General features: G+C 43.9%; 1 protein-coding gene across 24 annotated transcripts in view; it reads right to left on the minus strand.

Moving 5' to 3' along the window:
- Positions 1–12,998, minus strand: part of Ptk2 (protein tyrosine kinase 2) — a 185,246-nt gene that overhangs the window by 10,275 nt on the left and 161,973 nt on the right. For 16 of the 24 annotated variants that reach the window (XM_040736398.1, XM_040736392.1, XM_040736375.1 and 13 more), the window contains 3 exons: positions 6,851–6,913; positions 3,798–3,837; positions 3,408–3,514 (listed from right to left, as the gene is read on the minus strand). In XM_040736398.1, the coding sequence (XP_040592332.1) occupies positions 3,408–3,514; positions 3,798–3,837; positions 6,851–6,913 (210 nt within the window). The remainder of the gene's footprint in view (positions 1–3,407; positions 3,515–3,797; positions 3,838–6,850; positions 6,914–12,998) is intronic. The other 8 variants (XM_040736384.1, XM_040736381.1, XM_040736380.1 and 5 more) reach the window with 1 other exon arrangement.

Raw genomic sequence — 12,998 nt, forward strand, 5'->3', positions numbered from 1 at the left:
GTATCTATTTCAGAAGCTTATCTTTAACTCTTTACCACACATTTGTTTTTGTAGTTATGTTTTGTGTGTATGAGTTTTAAAATCTTTTAAAGGCAGTATTTCATTATGTAGCCTAGGCTAGTCTCAAATTCTCAATCCACTTGCCTCCGTATATCAAAATGCTTGGATTATTGGTGTAAATCAGGCTGGCATTTTTGTTCTGTAAACTGGTGGCTTTGATGTTTTGCCTCCTCAATTCAATCCCTAGCTATCTTACTGTGAACAGACTGGCATGGGAAATGCAACAGCCTGCCACCTATGGGCTGGTCTAAAAGTCACCATCTCACCATAAGCCTCACAGAGACTTCAGTTCAGAGGTGTAAACACCCAGAGGTTTCCTGGGCACTGAGGATCACAGTGTAGTTAGTTATCTGACTCTCTATGCTAGCACAGGAAGGTGCATGGGTTTCCTGGAGGGTACCTAAAGACTATTACTATTAAGATTTAAAATGACTGTTAAGTCCCAGCAGGCCAATGGGAACTTAGTTTAAGGTGCTTAAAGTTTCTTCTCCTGAATGACACCCTTTGTGTCATAGGAAAGCACTGCCATCATGTCTCTAGAACCCTTCATAGTAGGAGACCAGAAGTCATAGCTTGGCTGGAGAAACATCTGTTACAGATTTTTATTGTCCAGGTGTTTTTGTTTTTGTTTTTTTGTGGGGATGTCTTTTGAAACAGCGTTTCTGTGTAACAGTCCTAGGTGTCCTGGAACTCACTGTGTAGACTAGGCTGACCTCACAGGTTTGCCTGACTCTGGAGCGCTGGGACTAAAGATGTGAGCCACCATTACCCAGCCATACAGAGTTTTGCTAACTTGGAAACTCCTGGGTTGACAGAAAAACAAAACAAAACAAAACACAACACCACTACCACCCATTAGAGATAGTCAATTCCTACTCTGCTTAAAATCCAGAGAAAGAAAAAATAGGACATGTGAGCTTAGTGGTGAATTGACTGCCTAGCATGAGTACTAGGAAACAACAGAACTACAAAAAGAAAGCCCTACAAAGAAAACTGGAGACTATTTTTGGCTAAATGTTATTTGTGTGAATTATTTGAGTTATAAGTAGCTGAAGGCAAACTTTTTCTTATCAAACTATTGCTTAAAAACAATAAAAAAGCTCAATATTGTTCCTTTAGGATGGGTTTAACTACCTGTACTTAGCAAATAATGAAAAAAGATCTTCATCTAAACGAAGTGAGTCCATTTCTTCCTTTTCCCCCCCCCCTTTTGAGACAAGGTTTCTCTGTGTAGTCTTGGCTGTCCTGGAACTCACTTTGTAGACCAGGGTGGCCTTGAACTCAAGGATTCACCTGCCTCTGCCTCCCAATGCTGGGATTAAAGATATGTGCCACCACTGCCTGGCAAAGTAAGTCTATTTCTATCACAAGGTTTCTCCGTACACAACACCCTACATTAAGGGCATTATTAGATATACTTCATCATGATATTACTCTCATCATGAACTATAGAATAAGATAAAGACCAGCTATTCATTATACAAGACAGTTCAAAGATCTGCTCTAGTCTGCTGTTGAAAATGCAAACAGTTCATTGCTCTAACTTCTCCTTTCTCATTTAGATTTAAAGACACACTATTGGGAAGATTTGTGCATTTGCCTATTTCTTCTTCAAGAAGATTCAGTATTGCTGATAGCTGCTGAGAAGTTGCCTGGTTTCATGGAGCTGACAACAGCTAGCAGGTGTTCTAGGACTGATTCCCTTAGCAGGGGTACCCTAGTCCAACAGTGTTTACTCAATATAACTGCATGAGTATGCTAATCTATATCACAGTAAATACATGGGAATGGACATGGCAATGGTGTCCTCAGAGCCACAGACCAACCTGGCCTGAGCATGGTGAAGATGTGTCCTCTTGACTCTCACTCTGAGACGACATCACATCACTCTGGTCACTATCACTGTGCAGTCCATGGTTCAGTGGCATGGTGGTCCAATCATTGGCTCTGAGTGACCTTGAATAAACTGTTTCACTTCTGAGAACCATGGCTATCTAGTATGAAAATGTGACACTACCAACCCCGTGAGACTGATGGCAAGGATCAAACAATAGCAAAGTGTCGTTGCAGCCAGTGGCACTAAACACTCACTTTTCATAGCCCAGGCTGACTTTGAATACAACCTTCTTGATTTGTTTCCCGAGTGCTGGGATCACAGGAACATGCCACCACCTGAATGACGGATCATTTTGTATGTCTGCATGACTTCGTGCACATGCATGGAGGCCAGAGGTCAACCTCAGCTATTGCTCCTCAGTTGATACTCATCTGTTTTCATTTTTACTATTTTGAGGCAGGTCTCATTTTATAGCGCTGGTTGTCCTGGAACTCACTTTGTACCTTAGTAGATTTGCTGCCTCTAAATCTAGAGTACTAGAATAAAGGCTTGCAACATCATGCCCATCTATCTTGTTTTTATTTTTTTCAGACAGTGTCTCTTATTGGGACCTGAGGTTCACTGATTGTGCTAGGGTAGATGGCCAGTGAGACCTAAATGTCTGTCTCCGTTCCCCAGTACTAAGATTTTGAGCATATGCAGCATGCCTAATATGATTAGGTGGCAAGTACCTCACCAACTAACCCATTCCTCAGTACCTCATTAAAAAAGCAAGCATGCAAACAAACAAACATGAAACCCAAAACAAAAACCTAAACCACTAAGGAACAAATCCCACCCCTATTTTAGAGCTATTAAAATGCAAAACAATGTGTATCAGACTGACACAGGGAGAGGGAGTGTGTCACGAAGTGGGAAATGAAGAGGTTCTCCCTGAAGTGCTGGACTAGAAGACAGGGGTGAAGGTTGCAGGGTGGGCACTTCCTTCCTGTCCTCAGAGGACAAAGGGAACCAGAAGAGCCAGACAGTGATGTTTGTGACACGACTCTAGAAAGGGAGACTAAGGAGTCCCTCCAAGAGTAAGCTTGCAAGTGTGCCTGAGTCAAACGCTGCCCTTGGTTTGAGAAAGGCTGTAGCAGTCCTTTTATAAGCACAGAAATGGAAAATAGCTTTCCACAAAGCTGTTTTTATAATTACAACAGTGAGCACCCACTTATCCCGGGCATCCTGGCTTCATGTTTAAAACAAGGATATCTGTCTCATTTGCTCCCATCTGGGAGGGGATGCTGGTATAAAGTCCTTTGAGTCTAGCATGCTTAGAGAACAACAGCAAAGAGTTCAGTTAATACTTTTCTGAAGCTTCAGAGGTTCAGAACAAGGGATGCTAAATCCTGAGTATTCTTACGGTCTCCTTGTCAACATCTCTGACCACTACAGCATGTCATATGCTGAGGACTCAGTGACCCCACCAACCTGGAACAGACTATGCTGCAAAAGCTTAGATGCCCACCTTGACACCCTCATTGTAGCTGTCTGCAGGGTTGCTGATGGTTGCCAGGTTGCTTAGGTGACCAGGTGCTCCAGGGCGGGGTGGTTTCTTTGGTGGAGCTGCAGGGTCTGGGAAAGCAAAAGGGTTATCATTACACATTATTGAGCAGACTTCCAAGTACCCCAACCTCATTACTACTAGCACTGCTACAGGAGGCTCATGTTCTAAGAGGGGTCTCTGATGATTTATGTCAGCATGTCCAGCTTCCCAGGACTCTAGGTGCAGACCTAATGTGGTGATTACTACACTGGGTGCGGAGGAAGACTGTGAGCATTACAGAACATTCCACTTAAATCCCACTCCTGCCAAACCACATGTACTTTCTCACACACTATGTGTTTCTTCACCTACCTGTTTTCCCCACAGGCTGATAGATGTGCTGATTTCCAGTCTGTAGAGAAGAAAAGTTTGGTCAGTGTATTGCTATGTGCCAGATGTAACAGCCCACTTCTTTTTCCCTGTTCTTCTTCACCTTGAACTCTCTGTTGGAGTCTCAAGATACCTGACACATTTGGGATACTCTCAGATTGAGCACAGTGGTCTCAAGTTTTCATTGTTCATCAATAAAGTTCTAAAATTCCAGGCCTTCCTTGTGTGTGTTCATCTTGCTGGATGCTTAGGATTTCCACTTCTCTGTCTGATCACTCAGATTTCAGTAAGTATATAGTCAGAACAATTATAGTAGGAGAAGACCTGGTTGTAATAGTTGTTATATGTCCCAGAGGTACCCAGTGTCACTGACTCTAAGACACTGTGCTGCCAGGACCCAGTGTTATCTACACCATTGCACAGGCCTTGTCAGGAAACCCAATTCTCAGACAGTCCTGAATCTTTTTATTCACTGATGGATAAAAGGACAGTTCTACCTATGACAAGTCTTTCTCCAGCTGTACCGTCTAACTGTATAAACGTATACTTCTATCTGATGATGGCAGGATCTTTCTATGTAGTCTAGGCTGGTTTTAAACTTGACCCTCCTGTCTCTACCTTCCAAGACCTGGGATAACAGGTAAATGTTACCACATCTAACTTCTGAAACCACACCTGGATTAATGCCTGCTAGGATGTGTGAGTGTCTGGGTTGAATGCCCACCACTGGAGAACAGCAAAACTATACCGAAGTCTGACTAAATGTGATGAGGCTCTTATTAGGTTATATACACACACACACACATATACACCCACACATACATATATACATACATGCATACTGCTTTATTTTCAACTAGAATAAGCACTTCTTTAAAATATCAGAGTCATAGAGAAGCACACACAATTAAAACTATTTCATGGCTAGGAATGCAGCTCAGTTGGTTGCCTACATCCTCAGTACCATATCAATCATGGTCACACAAGCCTATAATCCTAGCATTTGGCAGGTGGATGAACAGGATCAGAAATTTAAGGTCATCCTTGGTTATACAGCAAGTCTGAGGCAAATGCAGGATAGCCTAGAGACACACCCTCTCAAAAAAAAAAAAAGATGAAGATGAAACACAAGACCATTCCTACCCAATACTGGGGATGGTCAAGCCTTGTTGAAGAAGTACATCATGTGTTGCAGTGTGGGACACCTGGTAGAGGGAACAGGGGCTGTCTCTGACTGCTGCCTACTCTGGGTTGCCTCAGCCAGCCTTAATAGGAGAGGAGGTGCCCAGTCTCACTGCAACTTGGTATGTCATGGCCGGCTGATATACATGGGAGGCCTGCATTGTTTTGAAGGGAAGGGAGATTGAGTGGATGGGGTTGGGGTGGGCAGAGGGACTGGGAGGAGAGGAGAGAGGGAAACTGATTGAGCTGGGGAAATTAATTAGTTAATTAATAAAGAGTGTCACTGGAAACAGGCTTTGAGAATTTGCAGACACCACCCCATTTCTAACTTGCTTTCTCTGCTTGACGCTTGCTGTCTCAGCTGCCTGCTGCTATACTGACCTTACCATATGGACTCTAACCCTCTGAAACCATAAGCCCCAAACAAACCTTTTCTTTATAAATTGTCTTGTCATGGCATTTTATCACAACAAAAAAGTAGGGATGGTTTTTAAGATAGATTCTACTATGTTGCCTAGTCAGGGCAGATAATTCTAAGCTTAATTGATCCTCCTGCTCAGCATCATTTTTTAAAGATTTTTAAATTTTAAAGTGTATGTGTGTCAGTGTATACACACATGTGTGACAAGTACCTGAAGATTCCAAAAGAGATCCGCTGGAACTGGAGTGACAGGCATATGTGAGATGCCTGACATGATGCTGGGATTTAAACTTGAGTCCTCACAACAGAACAGCAAACACTTAACCACTGAGCCATCTCTCCAGCCCTCTCCCTCAGCATCTTAAGATTTCAGGACTACAGGCATGTGTCACCACACATGGAGAAACCCTCTTGTTTTTAGTGGTTCTGGGGAAGAGATGTAGGATACCTCCTGCATTAAACGGGCAAATGTATCACTAAACTGGGTCCCAGACACCCCCTCAACGCAGAGGGTATGAAGAACTATCTTTCTTTTTCCCTCCCTCCCTCCCTGGTTTTTTTGAGACAGGGTTTCTCTGTGTATCCTTGGCTGTCCTAGAACTCGCTCTGTAGACTAGGCTGACTTTGAACTCACAAAGATTCCCCTGCCTCTGTCTCTTGAGTGCTGGGATTAAAAGAATGTGCCACATCATCTAATGAAGAATGATTTTTCTAACCATTAGACTTTGCATAGTGCTTTTAATGTCATCCACTTACTGAATGTTAGGGAAGTTACTGAGTCCCTGCTCTGCTCCTGGCATTGCTGTGGGTACAAAACAGATTCTTGCCTTATGTGGCTGAAGCAAAGTGAAAAGAGACAGTGGGCACACGGAGCACGCTGTGAATTCTGAGCTAAGCCCTGAGGTGAGGTCATGCAACATTTTGGAAGCAGCAAGTGCCAGGGGAACATCCAGGTGTCCTGTCTGAGAGGAGCCACAAAAATAAGGTCAATGTGGACAAACATTTCACAACCGTGTTTGTGGGTTGTAATGTACTCACTAACCCAGCAGTAAAATCCACAGTCTGAAAGCCCCTGGGTTGGGAGTTCAAAGAAGCTAGACGGGTCTGTACTCATGAGTGCTATGGGATCATCTAACAAGGTACACGTATATGGAACAGAACTGGTAGGCAGTTGTATGGATTCTGTGTGTGGCTGTTACTCTAGTCCTTACAGTACACAGAGCTCAGCTTACTGCTACAAGTCTGCAGTAGTAATAGGGCCGTAATCAAAGAACCTGGCACATAGCATGTTTTGACAGTCTTAAGATAGCATTCACATGACTTACACAAGGGTCATTCTATCCCTTTATTATGAATTTCAATATGCCTGGATGCCTTACAATAAATATAATGTATAAGGCTCCAGCAGAGCAGAGTACAGGTAGGTGCTTACCGGACCCTGAAAACTCCCATCCTCCCTGTCGATGCTGCCTCGAGAGAGCCTCACGTCAGGTTTCTAGAGATGAAAACAAAGGCCAAGATAATTCATTAGGTATGTGTATGTTATTGTCAGATATTGGACTTAAGTTTATCATTTTACCCAACTCTCAAAGACTGTAACCTCAACTCAACGCCAGTATCAGCTTCCAGTTAGACTTCTTGACTCTACCCAGAACCATCTCTAGGAGAAACAAGGTGTCACTGTGCTGTTTGTGTTACCATGAGGTAACTATTTCTTGGATCTTTGACCATAAGGGTACAATTGTTGTTGGGAATGTAACTAAGGTCCTTGAACACGAGTTCTACCAGTGAGTTTATGTTTAGCTCATAGTGTACCTTGAATGATTAATATCTTCCTTAAATATTAAATATCTTTCATTATGCATTTAGTGTGTATTTAACATGTGTATATGCACATACCATGGTACATGAGTAGAGGTCAGAGGACACCCTGAGGGAGCTGATTCTCTCCTTCAACCATGTGGGTCTCAGGGATAAATTCAGGTTTTCAGGCTTGGTGACAAGTGCTTTTATCTGCTGAGCCATGTGTATGTCCCTTCTTTTTAATTTTTGGGATAAGGTCACACGCCTGGTCAGAACTGCCTTATGATGACTAGGGTGGGGATCTGCTTTAAGTTTGGGGTCTCACACTATTTTCGCTTGCTGCTTCCACCCGAGACACAGCAACCAATGGGCCAGCACCTGACGCCACACTTGTGTTGCTAGAAAATGCCTAAGGCTTTCAACACAGAGGTCTTTTTCCCAGGAATCCTGGGGGGGGGCGCAATGGCTGTCAGAGCAGGCTGTTCTCTGGCAGGCAGCTCTTTGTTACCATGCCCTAGCTCCCTCTTTTTTTTTTCCCATCAGGACTGACTGGGCCCACTGTGTGAGAGGAACACAGAATAGGCTTCATGTAGACAGGACTTCCATATTTTAAACCTTACAAAAGTCCTTTTTTAGTACTGTGCACAGTAATAAGAAGCCAAGTCACTATTTTAAGCAGTGCTCAGAAGGAAAACAAGGTTTCTCATCAGACTGTAGCTCTGCCCTGGCTGCCAGCATTCTGGCAAAGGAGTCTGTTAGCAAGAGCTTTACAGCAGTGACTCACATGCACAGGCCATCTAAGAAAGGTCACAATCTTGAGCTGGGGATAGGAGAAGAGGTACAATTAAATGAGAGCTATCAAGAGGGCATGTGACCTCAGGAAGGAGACTATGATCTGAGGTGAGACCGTTGACACACCCAAACACTTGGTAAACGACTCAGTGGATGACAGTAGCAGTCAACAGCAATAACCTCAAAACCTAAGTCTTCCAAACAATAGTTATTGTCATCCAGTGGAAAAAAAGTTTGGAGACAGAATAATGGACAGAACCAGTCAACTTTCAAGTAACAGAGTCTATCTGCTCACCATGGGGAGTGCAACCCATATTGCTGCCCACTTCACCACAGGGGGCACGGTGGATGCCTTCTGAAACTTCCACAGCCAGTTATGTTTTTAGGTTGCCAGAGTTTACATGGCAGTCTGGGTCAGCGAGGTATTTCAAGAGGTGAAAGTGCTTGCTCTGACTAACCTGAACCTGAGCTTGGTCCTTGTATTCCACAGTGAAAGCAAGAACCAACTTCTCAAAGTACATAGCATGCAGGAACATGCCCACATTCACAGGCACACACAGGCACACACATGCACACAGGACAACATTTAAAGAAATAAGGAAGTTTGGCTTGCATATTTTATTTCTTTAGAAACACCATTTTTTAAAATTAATTGAGTACTGATCTATAATGGTCTACACACTTGATAAGACTCCCATTTCCTGCAGACACAGCACACTCTAAGAGAAACATAGTCTATTTAGACTGCTGAAGTCTTGAGGAGTCACCAGAGGGCAGCTCTTGTAGTATCTTTTAAAGTGGCTGCAAACTCTTACTCGTGCCTCTCTATGTTCAGGGTTTGGACACAGGTACAATGTGCTCCAAGAAGGTGCACGGCTCTGTGGTGCATGAGTCCACTGCAGACGAAGGCAGGTGTGTGGGGGGGTGCCCTCTGCAGACAGGCTCTGTCCTCTCCTACTATCTATCACCACACTGAACCCCCATTCCATTCAGATGTGCTTCTGCTCTCAGTGGCAGCCCTCCAGAGTGACCTGTGCCCAGACACGGGGAGGGGAGGAACAATCAGATGCACAAGTACAAGAGAAGGCAGGAGGGCAAGTACTCTTACCGATTCCAGTGCCTGCATCTTCTATACCTAGCCCAGGGTGATGAGTGGTGATGGGAGGGACACCGACTACTCCCAGGAGCCCTTAGTTTAGCAGTGAAAATACGTAGCAAGAGTGACAGCATTTCAGAGAACATTTAATTGCAATTTAGATGGGTCAGTAAAGCTTGTCACTCATCTAACAGCTTCTTTCCACCACCCACTTGGAACTCAAGAGGGAAGCCCTTGCCTGCCCCTCCCTGTACCCTGTATGCTCTGTCCTTCCTCCTTCAAGGGATCTACATAGAAACGGATGTAACTGCAGCCTGCATTTTGAAGACTGCAAGGTAACAGGAGACACTTGATTTTTATTTTTTTAAATATACCAGATTAGGATAAGACAGTGTCCATTCTGTGTTCCACCCTGCAAGTTTACCATGGGACCCTGCATCTGTTCCCTCTCTAGGGTGGAAAGGCACTCCTCTCCAGATTCTTTTCAAAGCACTTAACTCTCTGCTTCTCTATCTACTGCAAATAGGCACTGCAGCTGTCTTACTGTTGTGCACAAAGCTGCTCACCAGCAGCACTTGCTGAGAGACTGGATGGGCCTGTGAGGCACCTGATAGGGTTTAGGGAAGGTGTGAGGGTGGCAAAACTGAACACTAAGAGGAACTGGGGACAGTGATATGGGAGAAGGTGAAGAAGGGACAACACTTAGCTTTTTAGCGTAAGTGTGTAAGGGAAATGATATGAATGAAAACCAAAGAGAAAGCTAACAGGGTTAGTTTGGGATCGGGTGACTTTAATGATAAAACAGTCAGGAGGAGGGGGAAAAGGCGGAAAGTGATTGCTATAAAAATACCCCTGCCAGGATATAATCACTCGATAGATGAGCATCAACCAAAGCTCTGAATGAACGAGCACAAAGCCCAGGTCAGCAGCTGTAAGCATGTAGGCATTTTTCTGCAGAGGGGAGCCAAGGCCATGAGACACTTCCATTGGACTTGGAAGGCCTGTCTATAGCTTCTTCTTAAGATGAGCAGAACATTTAATACACAGTCATGCTTCATGGAAAACAGACATTTTTAAATGAAAGCAGACAAAGAAGACAAGGCACAAGCAGACAATTCTTCAGGAGAAAAACAAATACTCTAACAAGAACTTAAAATGCAGAAAGAAAAGAAAACTCAAGGAGGTTTGACACTAGGTCCCGCACTATAGCCCTGGTTGACCAGGAGCTCACAGCAACACTGCCTCAGCTGAGTACTAGGATGACAGATGTGTGACTTTTTTTTCTTCCCTATACTGAGGGCAGAACCCCAACATCTGATACATACTAGTCAAGCATACTGCCATTGAAATAAATCCCCAACCTAATTTTTAAAAAAATGGAAAAAGTAACTCAGTCATGCATCTAGAAAATCTAAGTGGACAGGTCAAAGAAAGCATTCACAAGGTGACCGTTAGACAGAGAGCAAGTTGGATATGCTGGCTGAGGCGTGTGATCTCACTTACTCTGAGGTTGGAAGGTTGCAGTCTTAGGACCCTCTAATCTACACAATGAGTAAATTGAAGGCTATCTTGGACAATTTAGTGACTCCCTGTAACAGCAGCAGCACCAGCAGCAAAAGTCCTTACAACAGAGTGCATAACACAGGAATGCACAGCTGGGCAGCTCAGTGTCAAGGAGCTGAGACAGGTGAGGCTCTTCAGACACACCACACTTTATTCAGGCAGCAAAGGCAGGTGCTTCCTCAGGGATCACAGGGATTTCACACAGGATGAATTAGAATTGGATTGTGAAGATACTCCAGCAGGCCTTGCGTTGCGCATGGAGGCAGACTCATCAAGGTAGACATTATAGTCGGGGGAGGCCACTCAGCTCTGTAGATGAGCTCTGCACACACAATGGAGCTACTCAAAAGCTGGAGACACCTGGGACAGAGCAGTTAGGCCTTCGCCAGAACTCACCATGTGCTTCAAAACAAGAGGCACAGTGCATGCACACAACCTCAAAGAAAAACAAGTCTTAGAATACAGGCACCCTCAGCCTTCTGAGGAGAATTCCTTAACTCCCTCAAGAGATCAGCTCAGGTCACATCTGGCTACGCCAGTCCCATGACCTTACGTCATTACCCACGCCCTTCCCACTGCCTGGAATGTATTTCCTCTGCCTGTTTGCTCTGCAAATTCCAGTTTTTCTTTTAAGCCTTAGCTCACACATCATCTGGACTGTGCTGTCTCCCCAGCATCACAGGAAGCACGGGGCTCCTTTTTTCTTTTGACCTCTGCTGGCGGAAAAATCTGGTGACAGCATTCCACAGCAAACCTCTGCTTAGTGGTGCCACACACACCACATATGCCACATACGCCACATACACCACACACACCACATACACCACACCTATACTGAAACTTATCAGCAAATTCAAATAATTTCATTTTTTAAAATACAGCAAATGCTGTGTGTGTGTGTGTGTGTGTGAGACATAGGCCACGGAACAACAGGTGCCATCTTAGACTCATTCCCAAATTGACTACCCAGATTAGGAGAATTAAGCCACAGTCACTATTATTATTTTTATTTTGTAGCATGACTTAAAATCTAGATCTGCCTTAACTAATTGAAGACTCTGAAAATATAGGATACTCATTTTCTCCAGAGGGATATAAAGTGTAGACCCATGTGATGAGGGACGTGACAGCTCAGCATGGTAACCCAGCCCCAGAGAAGAATAGTCAGCCATGCTGGAGGGCCACTCTGCACGGTACACGGGTTCCCAGCGCTGACACACCACCGTTCTACATCTGCACAAGTTCATTCACTCTGCCTCACTTCCAAAATCTAAACTTGCATTTGGTAGTTTAAAGGTATCTGATTTGTAGTAAAACCTGACCAAATGGAAATAAATTATCTCTATTTCTCCGTAATGTATTTGTTATTTGTGAAGAAATGCTAATGGCTAACTCTGTGATTTTAATAGAGAATTAGAATAATAACTTCTGTCATACTTTAGCTTTCAAGGTGGTTGGAAAAAAAACAACAGCAAATTCTGAGGCACACATGGCCTCCGAGGAGTTGAACAAAAGATTAAGAACATGTCCTAATTGTACAGGGTGGCTGTGAAAACTAAATTATCTTATACAGGAACATTATATCAAAAAACACCACATGAATACAAGCAACACTGCTATTCATTACTGTCCCTATTACTCATTGTTAACTTTCATAAGAGAATGTGTTCGGAGACGATACACTGTCCTGAAGGGGCAGACAGCTGAAATGTGAAGTGTGTGCTACATCTAAGGTTGGGATAGAAATAAGACTGTAAAAGCTCTCATTGTTTTAACTTTAAACAGAGCAGTCTTTGCATTCAAGCTGGTGGAGCGTGCTTTAACCTGTGTAGATCAGTGTGAGAACAATTAGCTAGCATGCATGAGGCTCTGGATTCAATTGTTGTTATGAGTACAGACACAACCCTCTCAAAAAAGAAAGCTATATGTACAACAAATAAAGTTAGGTGGTGCCTTAGGTTTCTACTGCTGTGATAAACACCATGACCAAAAGCAACTCGGGGAAAGTATTTCTTTCTTTTTTTTTTTTTTTTTTTTTTTTGGTTTTTCGAGACAGGGTTTCTCTGTAGCTTTGGAGGCTGTCCTGGAACTCTCTCTGTAGACCAGGCTGGCCTCGAACTCACAGAGATCTGCCTGCCTCTGCCTCCCGAGTGCTGGGATTAAAGGCGTGCGCCACCAACGCCCGGCACGGGGAAAGTATTTCATCTTACAACTCTCAGGTCAGACTCCACCTGGAGGTAGGAACTGAGGCAGAGGCCATGGAAGAGTGCTACTTGTTCTCTACAGACTACTCAGCCTGTTTCTTACAACATCCAAGATTACCTGC

The sequence above is a fragment of the Mesocricetus auratus genome, unplaced genomic scaffold (assembly GCF_017639785.1).
Source record: "Mesocricetus auratus isolate SY011 unplaced genomic scaffold, BCM_Maur_2.0 Super-Scaffold_100055, whole genome shotgun sequence".
NCBI classification, from domain to species: domain Eukaryota; kingdom Metazoa; phylum Chordata; class Mammalia; order Rodentia; family Cricetidae; genus Mesocricetus; species Mesocricetus auratus.